General features: G+C 36.2%; 1 protein-coding gene across 5 annotated transcripts in view; it reads right to left on the bottom strand.

Annotated features, from left to right (window-relative positions):
- The window catches only part of ATG2B (autophagy related 2B), a 67,856-nt gene that overhangs the window by 29,098 nt on the left and 20,784 nt on the right, over positions 1 to 17,974 (bottom strand). For all 5 annotated transcript variants that reach the window (XR_014242407.1, XM_082384437.1, XM_082384439.1 and 2 more), the window contains exons 12-23: positions 16,526 to 16,676; positions 15,443 to 15,535; positions 15,114 to 15,302; positions 13,060 to 13,333; positions 11,578 to 11,680; positions 8,367 to 8,562; positions 7,938 to 8,080; positions 3,308 to 3,465; positions 2,745 to 2,917; positions 2,118 to 2,268; positions 927 to 1,126; positions 677 to 757 (exon numbers count right to left, since the gene is read on the bottom strand). Coding sequence is in view for 4 of the 5 variants with exons in the window: in XM_082384437.1 (XP_082240563.1) it covers positions 677 to 757; positions 927 to 1,126; positions 2,118 to 2,268; positions 2,745 to 2,917; positions 3,308 to 3,465; positions 7,938 to 8,080; positions 8,367 to 8,562; positions 11,578 to 11,680; positions 13,060 to 13,333; positions 15,114 to 15,302; positions 15,443 to 15,535; positions 16,526 to 16,676 (1,912 nt within the window). In the remaining variant the exon portion in view is untranslated. The remainder of the gene's footprint in view (positions 1 to 676; positions 758 to 926; positions 1,127 to 2,117; positions 2,269 to 2,744; positions 2,918 to 3,307; positions 3,466 to 7,937; positions 8,081 to 8,366; positions 8,563 to 11,577; positions 11,681 to 13,059; positions 13,334 to 15,113; positions 15,303 to 15,442; positions 15,536 to 16,525; positions 16,677 to 17,974) is intronic.

Here is a 17,974-nt window from a genome sequence, read left to right as displayed (position 1 = left end):
AGCCAGCCAGTTGACTAACCATCTCTCTACCCCTGCTCTATTTATTCTCTCTCTCTATATATATTTTATGTTTCAAAATGTTTCTGAAAGCATTCAAGTTTAAAATAATTTATTATTTTCCAAGCACAAAGAAAAGGTTTCTCTTTGTAAGGAAAATGAACAAGAATCATAGTGTGCTAGTTTTCATTCTCATATAAAGAAGAGTTAACTTCTTACCCAAAGTTTCCTTTGAAAAAATGTAATTAACCAAATACAGTTATTACACTGGAAATTAATTACAGAATTCCTTATAAATGCCTCAGTGTATACTGTTGGCCTAGGGGATAATTCTGAAATTATGGTACTTAAAGAATATACAGTTATAAGTGCAAGTCAACACTCATTTATTCTCCTCTATGCCAGGCACTCTATAGGTCCCTTCCCTTTAATGACAAAACATAACTTTGTCTTTGAGATGTTTAAGGACCAAACTTAAAGGTAAAAAATCAATTACATTCTGGGGTAGTGATAATGTTCTATTTCCTAACATAAGAGGTGGTATTTATATAGGAGTATTTATTTCATGAAAATTCGATGAGCACTGAATATTTATGATTTGTGAACTTTTCAGTATGTGTATTATATATCAACATAAAGTAAAAAATAAATCAATACATATACATCACAGCTCTCTTACCTGCTCATGCCAGCTAAGCCCGGAAGGAAGCATTCTATGCTGGAGAGTGGCTCCTTTCAGTCCCACAGCAATGAGAAATTCCTACAGAGCAACACGAAGAATTACATTTATCACCTGCATAACCCTCTGGTTCAAAACTTGAAAAGTTTTTCGAAGAAAATAAATGTGTTGCATTTATGCCATCATTTTTATTAACTAGTAATCAAATCAGCAGCAAGTATTTAATGGTATAAAAGTACAAAACACACACCTTTGTATTGGACTCTGATTTATCAGACAATATTTTAACTGCAACAGAGAGCATATTCAAAGTGTCTCCTCCAACACCATCTGAAGAAGCTCGACTGAGGCCATCTTCTTCAGAGGAATAAATAGTAGGTTCTAACCAATGCGGTCGGGTTGAACTGGGCAGTCGTGTTTCTGCAGAAGGAGTTGCTCCATCCACTATGCCTATATCCACAATGAGGTGACAAGATAACAAAATGATTATCTGAAATTAATTCACGAGCTTCTGTAACTCAAAACAAAAATCCATGTACTTCCATTGAATATAACATAACCCTGGAGGCAAAATGACCAAGAACCAGCTTGACATTAATAATTCATTCTCCTCTAGTAATGTTGGTATAAGTGACTATCCAAGTTAGAAAAAAAAATTTGAGATCCGAAATGCTAGAAAAGTTAAATTTAAATAGGAAAATCTAATAAACATTAAGAATGTGCAAGTATCTCATTTCTATTCACAAAGTAACACAAGGAATGTGCTCAAAGAAGAGCAAATTCTGTATTTGTTACCAAAAGGAAATACCACGTAAAAGAAAATAAAGAATGTAAAGTCCCATCAACTGATCAATGTATAATTAGATATGGTATATCCATAAAATGGGATATTCCTTGGCAATAAAAAGGAATAAAACACTGACACATTTGGATTAACCTTGAAAACATCATGTCAGGATGCCAATCACAAAAGACCTTCTATTGTATGATACCATTTATATGAAACAGCCAGAATATGCAAATCCATAGAGACGGAGAGTAAATCAGTGGTTTCTTGAGGCTAGAGGGGACTGCAGGACTGGGGGTTTATAGCTCAAAGGTGCAGACTTCTTCTGGGGGGTTGATGAAAATGCTCTAAAGTTGACTATGATGATGGTTACACAACTCTATGGAATACTAAAAACCACTGAAATGTATATTTTAAACGGGTGAATTACATGGTATGTGAATTATATCACAATATAAGTTGTTTCAAAAAAAGAACATAAAGTCAACTTCTAATTTACAATAATTATTACTTTGCCAGTGGAATCAGAACACCCTACAGAAAATAATTTCTAATGTGAAGAGTTCTGTTCTCAGTAGACTTTCTTCATCAAGCAAAATTTAAACATGTCTAACCAGAAGTGAACAAAACACACATATTTAACATTTGTCCTACCTTTGTGATAGAGACTGAAACTGCTACAATGAAGGCAGATATAGTGCTTGTCATCAAAACCTTCATATTTTGTCACACAAAATAACGAACCATTGTTGAATTCTAACCAGAATTCACCATGTTTGTTTTCCAGCAGATCTCCATTATCTTGCTAATAAGATCAGAAAAAACAGAGAAGTCATTAATTAAATGCAGAAAAGTAAGAACGACCCTTGAGATGCTCCTCCTTGATTCAGGTTAGGAGGATCTCCCACACTGCAGCAAAGTGGTCTGATTCTTGAACCATCCAACATGGTGGTATTAAAAACTGAATAATTAAACACTAGGCCGGGCCTCTTCTGCCAAATGAACCTCGGTACTTCATCACCCTTTAGAATAGATAAATTACTGTTACCACCTCAGGAGCGGGACCAGCACGTTTTCCAAAAGAAGGTCCATATGTTTGTCTTTTGATCTGCAACGAAAGCTAAATTTCCAAAGCTGCTGTCATCGTGGTGTGCCTCAGAAAACTGACCTTCATCAGTCATTGAAACAACCTCAAACTACCTCAATTATTGAATGCGTATATCATGCTAGATTTATAATAAGATACACTTGAAAAATCACTTTGGATTTGTAAATCCTTACCTTTACATCTGTAAACACTGCCATTAATCCATGATTAATGCACAGAAGAACTGACAGAAAACTCTGCGAGTTCTTGTTCTGAGAGTCTAGTTTTTTCTTCCTACGAGAACGATAATTGGGATCAACAGTGGAAAAATACTGCAAAGTCTCCTCCTCAGATCCACTTTCCTCATCTGTGAGAAATAAATTGCACAATTACAGCTGTTCTAACAGCTTATTAACACAAAACAGCATTCAAACTTGAACTTTATCACCAGAATATTTGCTTATTTTACAACCCGTTTATTTTTACAAAGAATCTGGTATGACAATAAAAATGTACTGTCTTTCTCTTTACCACTGAACTTCAGACAATGAATATACTATCACTATAGTGATAATTAATAACATTCTTAATAAATAGCTAGAAGTGGGGAAATACTGTAAATTACTAAAAGATATTATAAAATAGTTATAAATAGAAAACGCCAAAGACATTTTTAAATCCATCAATTTAAAAGGTTACTACTTTGTTTATTGATAAACCAGGCATTTTAATTCAGAAGAAATTTAAAACATATTACCACAGGGAACTGCAGATTTAAGCGGACTAAGACCATCTTTGTTGAAGGTATTAATCAGCTGACTGGCTACTGAAAGCCCAACACCATATGAAATATTTTCCAATGTCTCTACTGGTGAAGGAGCTGTTGGTTCCCATAGCAGCAAATCATTAAAGATCCTATAAAGACAAAAGTTGAAAAATAAATACATAACTCCTACTTCAACCAAAGGCAAACTAAAGAATATCCCTTTAAGAAGTCACATGAATAATACATTTTCCAAATGGTGAAACGGAATTTCTTTTCGATGGAAAAATAACTGCTATGGCTGTCAGGGCAGTGAGAAAGGAATCTGGACAATTAGATACCTAATTAGATATCCACCCAGTTTCACCAGTGTTATATGCATCAAATTACATACATCTAAATGCACTTAAAGGAGGAGGTTTATTAAAAATGAAACCCATAAAGAACAAAAGGACTGTTCACGTATATGAGAACACTCTATAAACTATAACAGATTAGGCACTGTCTCATTTGACTCCCCTCAATCCTCTGGGGCAGCCAAGGCAGAATTATTATTCTCACTTTACACTTGAAGAAACTGCGTCATAAAGGTTAAGTGACCCGCCCAAGGTCACACAGCTAATTAGTGGGAGAAGTGGAACCAGAGACCAGATTACGTCCAGCTCCCAATTCAGTTCTCTTCCATTACTCACTTTCTCTAGGGATATCTGCTTTTTCTTTCTTCCACAGAAAGCACAGCTTCGCTGGGAAGTTTGCATGAGATGAAGAAGCATACAGAACAGGGAATAAAGAGAGGAAACCCTTCTAACTAACGGAACAGACGAACAGCCAAGTCAACACTGGTGACTACTGGGGTGATACATGTCGAGCTAGGCTACCACCGCATCCTATTTTTTCAAAGAAGTATTTGTCACTTCTCAGATACCTCCACCCCCACCACTCACCTCTATGTTGTCATGAAAACTGAGACTTTACAATGTTCTCTACAAAGATTTTTGTTAGGCTTGGACCCATAGCATATCCTTCACGTGCATAATGCAATCACTGCACCTGTAACACTCTACTCCATTTTCTTGTTTCCCTTTCCTAGACTAAGACTTGTGTCTTAGTCATCTTTGTATGTGCCTAGCACAGTGGCTGTCACACGGCAGGCACTGAAGGTTTGAAGAAAGGACCAGTGGATGACTCACATGGAAGGACTGCCAAAAGCACAGACTCGTCATAAAGCCTAGTGTGAATACCAATCAAGGTGCCAAGCGATGATGTAGCCCTGGGCCCTTCCTGTGAGAAGCCACTTGTCTAGGAACTTCCTGGGCCAATTCCTGAGCTTCTGAGGCCCTAGAAAGTATAAACGAGGACTGAGTACTGTCACTCTCAGTAGACTGTAATCCCCACCCAAAAGGTCTCTTTCTGGAAGCATCACTGGATGAAGAATACCAGGGACACAGGGCAGAAGCGTGTCTCGCCTCAGACACACTGACAGCGATGCCCAGAGCTGCGTGGTACTCACTTGGCTCGCTGCCCCCTGGGCGTGTCGCTCACAGAACAAAGAAACAAGAGTCTAGGGCTTCCCTGGTGGCGCAGTGGTTAAGAATCCGCCTGCCAATGCAGGGGACAAGTTCAAGCCCTGGTCTGGGAAGATCCCACATGCCGCGGAGCAACTAAGCCCGCGAGCCACAGCTACTGAGCCCGCGAGCCACAGCTACTGAGCCTGCGCTCTCAAGCCCACGTGCTACAACTACTAAGCCCGCGTGCCTAGAGCCCGTGCTCTGCAACAAGAGAAGCCACCGCAATGAGAAGCCCGTGCTCCGCAACGAAGAGTAGCCCCCACTCGCCGCAACTAGAAAAAGCCCGCGTGCAGCAATGGAGACCCAACACAGCCAAAAATAAATAAATAAATTTATTGAAAAAAAAGAAACAAGAGTCTAAATCCAGATCTTAGTCTAAATTCCTACATGAATAAATAGTGAAAGTATAAAATGAAGAATTTTCTCAGGAAATTTTTCTTTACCTTATTCCCTACAACCATTCTCTTATCTTCACAGGTTAAAGAGAAACTATTACTTTAAATAAAACCTGGAGTTCATGGTATATGACCTGCAAATATGTTTCATATGATTTTACTATTTTTCCTTATTTACATTTTGGTCTAAACACCGTCTTGATACCATAATACTATAAAACACTGAATGATGTTTCTAATATCAAGAAAAAAAAAACAAGATGTTTAAGGACACATCACCATGATTCCGTGGCGATGAGCTTGAAACATTATAGAAGCTCAAAAATATCTGATTTAATAAAACCAGGTAGAATATTTTTTATATTCTATTCTAAAGGGTTTTTGACATAGAAAAAAAATCTACCTGTACCTGAGACTATCTTTCTGAAAAGACCCAGCTGATGAAGGAATAAACCAATATTTCAAATGTATGAAGTAAAGGCAGAATTGGTTATAATTCCTGCTCAGAAAGATACTTTAAAATTTTATGTATAATAAAGGGCATTATTAAGACATTTAGCAAAACATGAATGGGGTCTGACGATTAGATGCTAATGTATAATATTAATTTTTTCGTTTTAATGGCTGAGTTATGGTCATGTAGAAGAATGTCCCTGTTTGTGAGAAATACACATTCAACTGCTCAAGGCTGAAGGGACATCAAGTCAGCAACTTACTCTCAAATGGTTCAGGGAAAAAAACGCTCTTTGTACTGTACTTGCAACTTACCTATAAGTTTTAGAATGTCTGAAAATTAAAAGAAAAAAAAAATGTATATATAGACAAAGCCAAACAGAGGGCAAAGAATTCACATGCTAACTTAGATATATGATGTATATGATCCACAGCAGGGAACACTGCAGTATTTATATAAGTCTAGGGGCCTGAGAGACAGAGAAGTGGGCAGGTGAGAGAGAACAGAAACTCTCATGGGCAACACCCCCTGAACCAGCTCCCCAGATGCGCAGATGCTCTCCAGGTCCCTGACTTAAGCTACCCGCCCGCCATACTGACTGACGTCCCCCACACGCTACCTGCTTGCTGCTGGCAGACAACTCCCTAGCCCACCTGAGAACTTCTGCTCCCACCAGCTGAATTATACGTTTTGCATAGTCACCACGGGTAAATCGTGCTTGGCCCCAAATCTGCTCATCTCAGCTGTATGTTATTGTAAGCATAGTTTAATTCAATCTTGTGCTAACTGATGACTTTTAAGTATATAGACTGAAGTGAGAAAAAAATCTTAAAAACCTGAAAGGATTCTGCACTCAGACTGCTTTGAAACTATTTTTTCACTCCACTTCAAAGAAACTGAAACTGAGAATTGTAGACAAAGCCTTCTGGGTATACATTAAGCAAAAATTCTAACCAGTGGCTTGTAATCAAAAAGAGGCCCTGTCCTATATTTTAAAAAGAAGTGGTAAATGAACATATATTCATAAATGGAATGTTTAAGGTATGTTTTACTATTCTGATGCTGCAATCTAACCAATAGCCACCTGTTCAATCAATGCAGAAGGAGAAAGAAATGGATGAAGCCCTTCTGACCTCTGGGATGGACCTTGAACTAGTTGTTTCATTTTGCTCAATCTTAGCCTTGCACATTCGTTAGCTCTTGGGAGATACCCCAACTATAAAATAAGGGCAGTAGTCTAGAGATCAGTGGTTTCCAAACGTCAGATCCTGTATAAATCCAAATCCTATTTGGTACCAAGTAAATCTACAGCAGAAACAACGGTCTGCAGTTTCTGAAGATTAACAAAAATTTGGATGACTTGTTTACATGTGGGAAGCTAGTGATGACAGACACTAAGGACGTGTCTTTTTCCAGAAACCCACATGACCACCTTTCAGCTATGCCAGAGTGGGTGGGAATGATAACATTCTTACTTACTATTCGCCAGGCACTGTTCTCAGAACTTTCCCAAATGTTGTATCATTTAATGCTCCAAACAACCCACTGAGGCCTGTACAAGTATCATCTCCAATTTATATGTGAGGAAATGGAGCTCATGGGGACTAGGTAAATCGTCCAAGATCTTCAGAGTCTATGACCTTTCTACTCTAGAATGCCATTTGTTTCAACATATTTGCTTGGTATATACGTTTAAGGGTATTTAAATGTAATAAATTTAAGTTTTTATAGACAAGTTTATAAGTTAGAGTTTCTAATTCTAACAAGGTGCTTTTTTTTAGACTCTGAGAAGGGATGTTCCTTGTACAAAGACTCTAGGACTCTGACTTTACACCAGTATCTTTTGGCCCTCTCTACAAGTATATCCCACCTCTTTTCATGTCATTATACACAAAGAGATATTTTCTCAGTAATCTGTGGTAAGGTGACAGAGGGCAACCAGCCAACCTAGGATGGAGAGAATACATCTCACACACAAGAAACCCAGTTACCAGACACACTGGTTAGGAAACTCTGCTATGACAATAGCTCATCATAACGGTAATAGTTCTATAATCAACACCATACAAAGTACACTGAAATAGTTGATAATATTAAAACAAGGAAAGTAAAGGGGGAAGAGGGAAAACAAGGAGGTAGGATGGTAGAGAGACAGTTAGACAGGAAAGTTCGATCCCAAAGATTCAACTAAATGTGTTTAAACTCACCTATTATAAAGCTTCTCATAAAAGCTTTTATTAGGCAGTGTTATATGAATGTTGGGTAATGTAAGTTCCAGCACATAGTGAGAATTGCTGATTGCTTTATCTTGAAACTCTGTCATTTCTACAGGGTCTCCTGGCATCACCATCTAAAACATAACAGTTTAGTGCAAAAAAAAGAAAAAAAAAAGCATCAAATAATCATTTTATATTTAAAATAGTAGTAGCATCTTCTTATCCGACCCATACGACTTGTATGTGGGCAAATAAATAAGCATGCAACTTTTAACCAAGGGAAAAAAATAGATATTATTCAATCTTGGAGCTAAAAATATGGCAAAAAACAGTATACTAAGTATTTTTTTAAAGATAAAGCATTAAAAGCTATCTGATAGAGGGTAATTCCTTTGTTGCTTGCTCACACTTTTATTTTACCTGTTCATTTTCAAACATTACTCTACGAGAAGAGAAGGGAGACGGGGCTGGTCTTCTCAGATCACAAACGTCTTTCAGGGAATGAGCGCCTCCTTCCTCTTCTTCCTGATAGTGGCCATCACTCTCTTCTGCTTCCTCAGCTGCTATTCTCTCCAAAATGGAATGCATGGCTGGTGGGTTTACTTTCAGTACAATTCTGATAGCAAAGACCATTTTAAAAATCAAGATCTAAGTGTAAACTGCAAAACTAACGTGTATACAAACTAATACAAAGCCCACTGATTAAGTCATTACTGATAGGCGTCAACTTCTCTACAAAGTCTAATTATATCTAACGCAACCCACTCCTGAGCATGCTGTAAACTTAAAAGCGTGGAATTGATGAAACAAGCAAATAAAAGAAGGACATTAACATTTTATACTTGGATAACTAGAAAATCTGATCTTTTGAGAACAAAAGGGTCATTTTAAAATTTCATTACCAAACTTATTTACAAAACAGAAACAGACTCACAGACATAGAAAACAAATTTATGGTTACCAAAGGGGTAAGGTGGTGGGGGAGAGAGAAATGAGGAGTAGCAGATACACACTACTATATATAAAGTAGATAAACAACAAGATCCTACTGTATAGCAAAGGCAACTATATTCAATAGCCTGTAATAAACCATAATGGAAAAGAACATGATAAAGAATATGTGTCTCTGTGTGTGTGTGTGTGTAATATATAAATATATATATATATATATATATATATATATATACACACATACATATATATATATATATATCTCTGAATCACTTTGCCATACACCAGAGACTAACACAGTACTGTAAATCAACTATACATCAGTTAAACAAAATTTTTTTTTAAATTTCATTAACAGCTAGCAAATTTTACCTAAGAATTCTATTTATTATCATTAAACCAAATCCTTCTACATTCCAGCTGTTCGGCTATTATGGAATACTTGCATACCTGAGAAACCTCATGTTATATAAATTGTTCAAATGGAAGAAGGAGAGTTTGATTACAGAATATTTTCAGAACTGCAACAACAAAGTAATCTTTTCCTTTAGGAATTTCAATAATAAAAGGCTTGTGTTATTGGTGGTGTTCTGTAGCTACAAACCCAAAATATCAAGAGCTAACAGCCTTTGATGACATTAGCTTCTGCCCCAGAGTAATGCCAGTCCTTTCCTAATTCTCTGCAGCATGTCACTAGCACAAGGCTTTGTAGTCTCCTTTTTATCCCACCAGCCTGCCGTCATGATGAGGCATGGCACGCTCAAACAAAACAGCTGTGTTGCATCTGTAATAGCTTTTTTTTTCCTAAGAAGGTATTGCCAGTTGGTTCTAGTTATAAACTAAAACAACTGTTTCCTAATTTACAGATATCCTAATGTAAACTGTGCTTTCAAATTACCTAATTGAAGTAGATTCGTTTCTTATGATGAAAACTCCTGCTCATGATCAGCTGTGCACTGACAATGCCTGTCCTAGGAGTCTGATAGGTCTGACACACAGGGTACGGGGGTGTAAAAGAAGGCAGGTAGAAAAGTGGCACAAGAAAGATCACTTTAATTCTTAAGAGAGGCTTCATGTACTCAGTTTTCAATATAATAAAGGATCATTATTCTGGGTGAACTAAGTTCTTTTAAATGTAATCCAAGGGACTTCCCTGGTGGCGCAGTGGTTAAGAATTTGTCTGACAATGCAGGGGACACGGGTTTAGAGCCCTGGTCTGGGAAGATCCCACATGCCGTGGAGCAACTAAGCCCGTGTGCCGCAACTACTGAGCCTGTGCTCTGGAGCCTGTGAGCCACAACTACTGAGCCCACGTGCCACAACTACTGAAGCCCACGCACCTACAGCCCGTGCTCCACAAGAGAAGCCACCGCAATGAGAAGCCTGTGCACCGCAACAAAGAGTAGCCCTCACTCGCCGCAGCTAGAGAAAGCCTGCACGCAGCAACGAAAACCCAACGCAGCCAAAAAACACATAAATAAATTTTTAAAAAAAGAAAAAAAAAATGTAATCCAAGCCCACTATCAGGCTAATTTAAAGAATGATTTCTCTTGCCTAAGAAATCCTGAAGCAGTGGTTCTCTAAATCCAACTGCACATTGGTATCACCTACTGTAGTTTCATTTTTTTAATTGCAGTATAGTTGATTTACAATGTTGTGTTAATTTACAGCAAAGTGATTCAGTTATACATATATATGTATATATATATTCTTGTTCATATTCTTTTCCACTATGGTTTATCACAGGATATTGAATATAGTTCCCTGTGCTATACAGTAGGACCTTGTTGCTTATTCATTCTATATATAATAGTTTGCATCCGCTAATCCCAAACTCCCATTCCATCCCTCCCCGATCCCACCTCCCGCTTATCAACCACAAGTCTGTTCTCTATGTCTGTGAGTCTGTTTCTGTTTCTTAGTTAAGTTCATTTGTGTCATATTTTAGATTCCACATATAAATGATATCATATGTTATGTCCTTCTCTTTCTGACTTACTTCACTTAGTATGATCATCTCTAGATCCACCCATGTTGCTACAAATGGCATTATTTCATTCTTTTTTACGGCTGGGTAGTATTCCATTGTATATATGCACCACATCTTCTTTATCCATTCATCTGTCAATGTACATTGAGGTTGTTTCCATGTCTTGGCTATTGTGAATAGTGCTGCTATGAATATATCACCTGGTGTATTTTTAAACTATACTGATGCCCAGGTTCTATCTCAGAATCTCAACGTGGGGCACAAGAATCAGTGTTCTGTAAAAGCTCCCCAGATTTGAAAATACTTTCCTAAAATAATCACTGGCTATAAAATTCATCTGATAATTAACCAAATGGTGCTGTATGATACCTCTTCTACTAAAGTCCTTTTCACAAATGAACTATTTTTAGAATGGGTATGATTCTTTTGTCCATCTAATTAGGCTAAGTAACTTGAGGCCAAAGAACACATTTTATATGTCCATCTCTGTCAGTATCTCATAGGCACCTTTGATAAAGTAGTACATATTTTTAATTTAATTTTTCCATCTTCCTCAGGGTTTTCTCATCAAGGCTGGATATTTTTAGCTTAAATTTAATAGCCAAAATGTCAGTCAAAAAAGCTACAGCAACTTGTTTCTGAAAGGAAAGTCTCATTAAATGTATGTATCATGTCCATTTGCTTACTCACCGCGGCCAGTCAAAGTCATCTGACGACGCTGTATCTCCATCTCCTCCACTAGTCACGTGGAAAAAATTAATGGATGGTTCTCCTTTATCCTCCTGGAATGACCCTAATAAAACAAGACTGATTCATGGAGATGCATTTCTTCTCAAATACTAAGAGAAAAGATACTTTCCTCCTTCGAGGAGCAAATATCCTCTAAATCAGGGACATAATGCAGTGTTAAGTTCTACAACATTTATTCATTTATTCCTGCTGCACGTGTACATGTGGGGAGACAGGATGAGCAGATAAATTAAAGATGCTGTTTTCTGCTCAAACGCAAATTCTTAAGTATGAATGTTTAACGTGTAAGGTGCATAATCATAACATATTAAATATAAGGGACTTCCCTGGCGGTCCAGTGGTTAAGACTCTGTGCTCCCAATGCAGGGGGCAAGGTTCAATCCCTGGTCAGGGAACTAAGATCCCGCGTGGCACGGCCAAAAAAATAAATAAATAAATAAGCATAACATATTAAATATAGTAGTTACCACTTACTGAGTGCCACTTAGTGATTATTCTTCATAAAAGTTTATGCAGTTAGTCTAGGAACAGATTTTTTTTTTAATGTAGTTATTTTAAGAAATAACTACATTTCTTAAATGTCTATTTTGTACCAAGCACTGTAAGAGTTACTTCACAATAACCCCATATATATTTTTTCATTCTATTTTACAAAGAATGACTTTCCACCAGAATAATGAGTTTCTTATCACTAGAGATAAGGGAAGATTCCAGATAACCCCTAAAGGCCTTTTCATGAAATCATAACTGGCAAGTCAATTTTAAATATCTCTAATGATACGTAAAACTCAGAGAAAACAAGGGAAGGAAAACTGCAGCCTACAGAGAAGGAGGCGAGCAGAAAGAGGAGGAGAGGGGAACTTAAAACAGATTTACAAGGAAAAGTCACTATTAGTACGATGGCTGAAAGCTCAAGCTCTAGTGTCAGACTTGGGTTTGAATCTTGATTCCGCCATTTACTACTACATTGACCTTGGGAGGTACCTCTTCAGAAGTCGACAGATTCCTCACTTATAAATGATAAAAATAATTGGAAATAATAAGCCTACCGTAACTATGATGATTAAAGGAAACAAGATAATGTGTGTGAAGTGCTTAGCACACAGCAAATATAGAGTGGCACTCAATAAATTTTGGCTACTATTAGCCCTACAACAAGTAAGTAGTAGGTGGTATTAAAATGTAGGCTAAAGCACTATATTCTCAAAGTGAATAAATCATCGTGCATTGTAGTTTCTTTTCAAAAACTGACAGATATCACGTTTGTATACAATATTAGAAAAAAGCTGTTAAACCTGCTTTCTAACATATGTTCTTTAATTTTATTGTATTGGGGGGCTGTCATATACTTTTCTTAACGTAAGTTTCAGTAGCAGTTGTTAGTTTCTAGTCTGGCTCTTTTACAGGCATGGTCAATCTTACCAACTAGTTCTCTAAAGGTAAGTTCCAATTTAACTTGTTCAGGGGTTGATCCTCCTAGGAATTCAGTCTTAAACTCTAGATCTGTGAATGCTAAATGAAGAATCTCCTTCTGAAGTGACTTCTTAAACCATGGTCCTCTCTCTTGATCTGATCGAAGATCAGGTATTGGGAAGCGAACAGAAAGGTTTAATACTGGCGTGGCAACTTGTACTGATATCCGACAATTTGCAGGATTATGTGAATCATCTAGAAATACTTCAGTGAAAGCTTTGTGCTAAAACACAAAACATCAAAAATATGCCAAAATGTTAAATTAAGCAAATAAACATAAATGACACTAGTATTCAACATTACAATATACATAATCACTATTTCCTCATTCAGGATAATGTATTAACACACAATTCATATTAACTACTATCATATTAATTTAGTGTAATGAAATTTTATAATGCAACAGCTACTGACAAAAGTCAAAACTACTGGCAAAAGTTAAATCCTCACATAAAAAAATTAATTAAAATAAAAACTGAACCAAAGTGAAGACACAGGTGCTACAGATGTATATGTATCTTACAACAGACTCTAAAGAATAATGTGTAAATTAGCTTATCAACAAACTCAATATGGGTAAAAATCACTATAGTACCCAGCATTCAATTTGAAGGATTTATCCACCAATATGCTACTTTAAAGACTTCAGTGTGAAATCCGATGAATTATACCAAATGCAAAGGCCCATCCCTGACTCATCTTTGTATTTCCAGGGCTAAGCCCAGGCCTGGCATATCACAGGTTCTAAATAAATATTCCCTAAATGACTCACTCCGAGCTCCCATCCAACCCAAGGGTATGATGCCATCAAATGACCCTTAGAAACCAAAACACGTATGCACCATTTACTTAAAGGCACATTATAATAAAGGGGTCAAAGAACATGCCCTTCAGATAAAAGTCTATTTCTATTTTTTCTCTAGAATGAATTAAAACTTATGAAGCTTTAGTCCAGAGTACAGTGTAGGTGGTAACAATACTCAGTTTCACGGATCAGTCTCTAACCACCTAGATTAGAAAGTTCCGTTTTTATGCTAAGACTTGGATCCTATTTTTTCTCTCCCTTATTTGACTTTCTAATACTAACCCCCACTCTCAGCAAAAATTGCTCAAGAGATAAAATCATCATCCCAGTACATCTATGGCTAACAGCAAATATAAACACTTGCCCCACAGAACTTAAAATAGCAATTGTTGACAATAAAAATTAAAGAATCTTGATTTAATGTGAATACTCACCACTAATTAAGGGAGAGGCAAATATGCAGAAAAATATCTTTTCCCTTTTCTTTTTAGACAAAGTTGTCTCTGTCTGCCTAATTCTAAAATTCCTAACAGACACTTTACAAACCTGACTTACTTGATTAGCTTAGAAAAGACTCCAGGCACCAGATCTAAGTAAAAGTGATACAATGTGATGCTCCATTACACAATATGATAAACTATGTTCCCAATTTCAAGAGTATATTCTACATTATATGGGCTGCATTTTACATGAGATTGAACTAGTCCATTATACGTGTGAATAAAGTTTTATCGAGATATTATAGTCACAGTTTATAAAATTCAGATAAACACAGAAAAGGAAATCTAATTTTACTACTCTAACATAATCAATGCTACCAAATGGTCTATTTCCATCCAGTCTTTTTCTATACAATTTTATTTACACAGTTGTAATAAAAGTTTATGTGGAATAATATATTCTACTTTCTCACTTCATACTTCTTCATGAGCCTTCTTCATGTTGCTGTACCCTCTTTATAGCCATCATTTAAAGTGGCAGCATAAAATTGCACTCAGTACATTAGCACAACTTATTTAGCTAGTCTACTATCTAGACATTAAAGATGCCTCCTTTTTTCATTATTACAAATAATGCCGTTTTAATAACATATGCTATTTAACCTATTAAGAATACTTAAGCTCAGAAATCATCCCAATCAGCCTATTAGCTAGCTATGATCATGATGTGTATTTGCAACTTTTTAAATACTTACCAGACTAATATGCTTATTATATGACGTATACATGTGTGATGCCATCACCTCTACTGTAGTGAGCTTCTGTGGTTGAAGCAAAGAATTTAACCTGTCCACAATACTGATATCCAGCTCACAAAACACTGGATTTAACTTAACTTGTAATTCTGCCTTCTGAGGAACAGAACTAAGTCTTGCCTGACTACCCTAAAAAAAAAAAAAAGAAAAAGAAAGCATTAATATGATCAGTAACGAGTCTATAAAATTAAATTAAAACCTTGTGATTGTGATAAAATATACATCAAATGAAAATTTACAGGTGCTAATCACACAAACAGATCTCTTACCTGGGGTCCTTTATTCTCAGAATGCTTATAATGAAGCTGAAGACACACAGGGGGGTGAGAATCAGTTTGTTCTTTGGAATGGAACATTAAAAGCTTAAAAACAAAGATGAAAATAAATGAAATGTACAATATTAAGCTATAATTAATCACATGAATTAATAGAGGAGCTAATATAATAGTGGAAAGAGCTTTTTGAAGTCAGAAAGGCTGGTTTAAGCTTTAGTTTTGTCACTTACTAGCAATGTGACTTTTAGACAAAATTAGTTAACTTCTGAAATACTTAGTATCACATCTGCAAAATGTATGTGAGGATTCAAATAAAGCGCTCTGAAAATAAAATAAGTCACAAGGGCAAAGTAACAGCAATAAAAATGTCATTTTGATAGCTTTTAAAAGTTTCTCTAGGACATGCTTTTAGGATAGGAAAAAAATCAGATTAACTATAAATGAGCACAAGACATTTCACTTATCTTGAACAGTGCTTAGCACATAGTAGGCATTCAATAACTATTTGTTGAATAATAGAATTCTTCTGAAATTAAGAGTGCTTGGAAAATGAGTGAAATTAAGTCATTTGTCCCATAACCTGTCTGACTCTAAAACAAGTCAACTCTAAAAATGTAACACACTCTTATAATGGCCTTAAAGGCCACACTTAAAAATCTGTTTCAGGACTTCCCTGGTGGTGCAGCGGGTAAGACTCTGTGCTCCCAATGCAGGGGGCCCAGGTTCCATCCCTGGTCAGGGAACTAGATCCCACATGCATGCTGCAACTAAAAGTTCGCATGCCACAACTAAGGAGCCCGCCTGTCGCAACTAAGGAAGCCACGTGCCGCAACTAAGGAGCCCTGGAGCTGCAACTAAGGAGCCCACTTGCCACAACTAAAACCTGCTGCAACCAAATAAATAAATAAAATTTTTTTTTTAAAATCTGTTTCAACAAAATATAAATGCAAACACCACAAAAAACTTCTTCCTATACAACTTCCTATGCCTTTTTAAAGAAAATCATTGTTGTTCACACAATTCTTAACAAGCAAGACATTTAAAGACTAATCCTAAAGGAAAAGTATCAGCATTTACCTCTGTATAGTGAGGAGGAACAGAATGAAAATCAGTCGGAAACAGGCATTCCAAAAGTTCCATTTGCCCTATGGACATATCAGTACTGAAATATCTAGAAGCTGATCTTTGTCTTTGTTCATAGGATACTTTGATGCCAGTACCTATAAATCTGTTATAAAAAAATGCATCATTTAAGAGTACCCATATACTGCTAGATTAAACAATGTGTCAAACAACAGTACACAACTGTTAATACCTACCTGTTCTGACAAGCTCAAATTGTTAGTAATAACTAATATTCTTAAGGATATTAACCAGAAAGACTGCTTCAAATTCTCCATTCCCTGACATAAGATAAAGAAATCAGATCTGCTGATAAGAAATCACCCAGGACATATTTCCCAACACTGCCCTTCCCTCTTCTACATTTCAAAATTTACACTGCAGTGGATAAAATCTTTCAAATCTGTAAAATATATGTACATAGTTTCTTAAACTTATCTAGAAGGATCATGCAATATTTTTAAAACTTTAGTCAGTGGAACTCAAATGAAGGTCTACCTCTAGTTTTTGTTGCGTTTATTGTATTTCCTACTGGCAGATATTTGAAACCTTATCAAAAATAGGAAGAAAAAATGTTTTTGCAGTTTTATTATAAATATTATGGTCCTAACCTGTAGAGTTTCTGTTGCTAGATATAAAAACTACTTTGTATATTAATTTTAATACTTCAAAAAAGTTAAAGTTAAAATGAAAGCCCAAGGCGTTTTCTAAAAATAGTAATATATGTGCCTAAGCCATTACATAAAATAACATATGAATGGACAATTTATAGGTCACTCTCATGTTAAAATAAATAGTATTTGCACATTAACAATATTATATGTACTTATAAACTTAATTATCTCCTCATCTATTACGACTCAACCCATAAAAAGATCAGTGGCTATTTGAACAGCTTTGATTTTTTTTTTTTTTAAGGAGAAGTTGAAAATGTAGCGTCCATGCTCAGGATGAGCCTTGGTATCATTTCCCACCCCATGGCCAGCGGCATATGAATCACTTTCAAGTCCCTTTGCATTAGCCCATTCTACGCTCACCACCACTGCCATCTCTACTAAACCTGTGACAGTAAGAACTATTTTTATGATCATAATGGTGTCAGTGGGGAATGAAGGCAAAATGTGGGCAAAGAAACTTGACAAGCGCAGGGCAGGGAACTAAAGAAAAGATAATTTAGACAACTCCAAATTATATAGATCTTATATCTGAATGTTTCACATGCCAAATAACCTGAATGAGAGATTCTATGGTAAACATCTTTGCAGCACTTCAAGAAAACCACACTCACTCTACTCACTTACAAATATTTAAAATGTGAATTGGAAAAACACATGGAGATAGGTAGGTATTGCAGATAAATGAAAAGTCCACATTTGGTTCTTTTTCAAGGATCATTAATAAATA

Source organism: Balaenoptera borealis (assembly GCF_965194805.1).
Source record: "Balaenoptera borealis genome assembly, chromosome: 3".
NCBI classification, from domain to species: domain Eukaryota; kingdom Metazoa; phylum Chordata; class Mammalia; order Artiodactyla; family Balaenopteridae; genus Balaenoptera; species Balaenoptera borealis.
The sequence above is the reverse complement of the archived record's forward strand: the minus strand, read 5'-3'. Positions and strand labels throughout refer to the sequence as shown.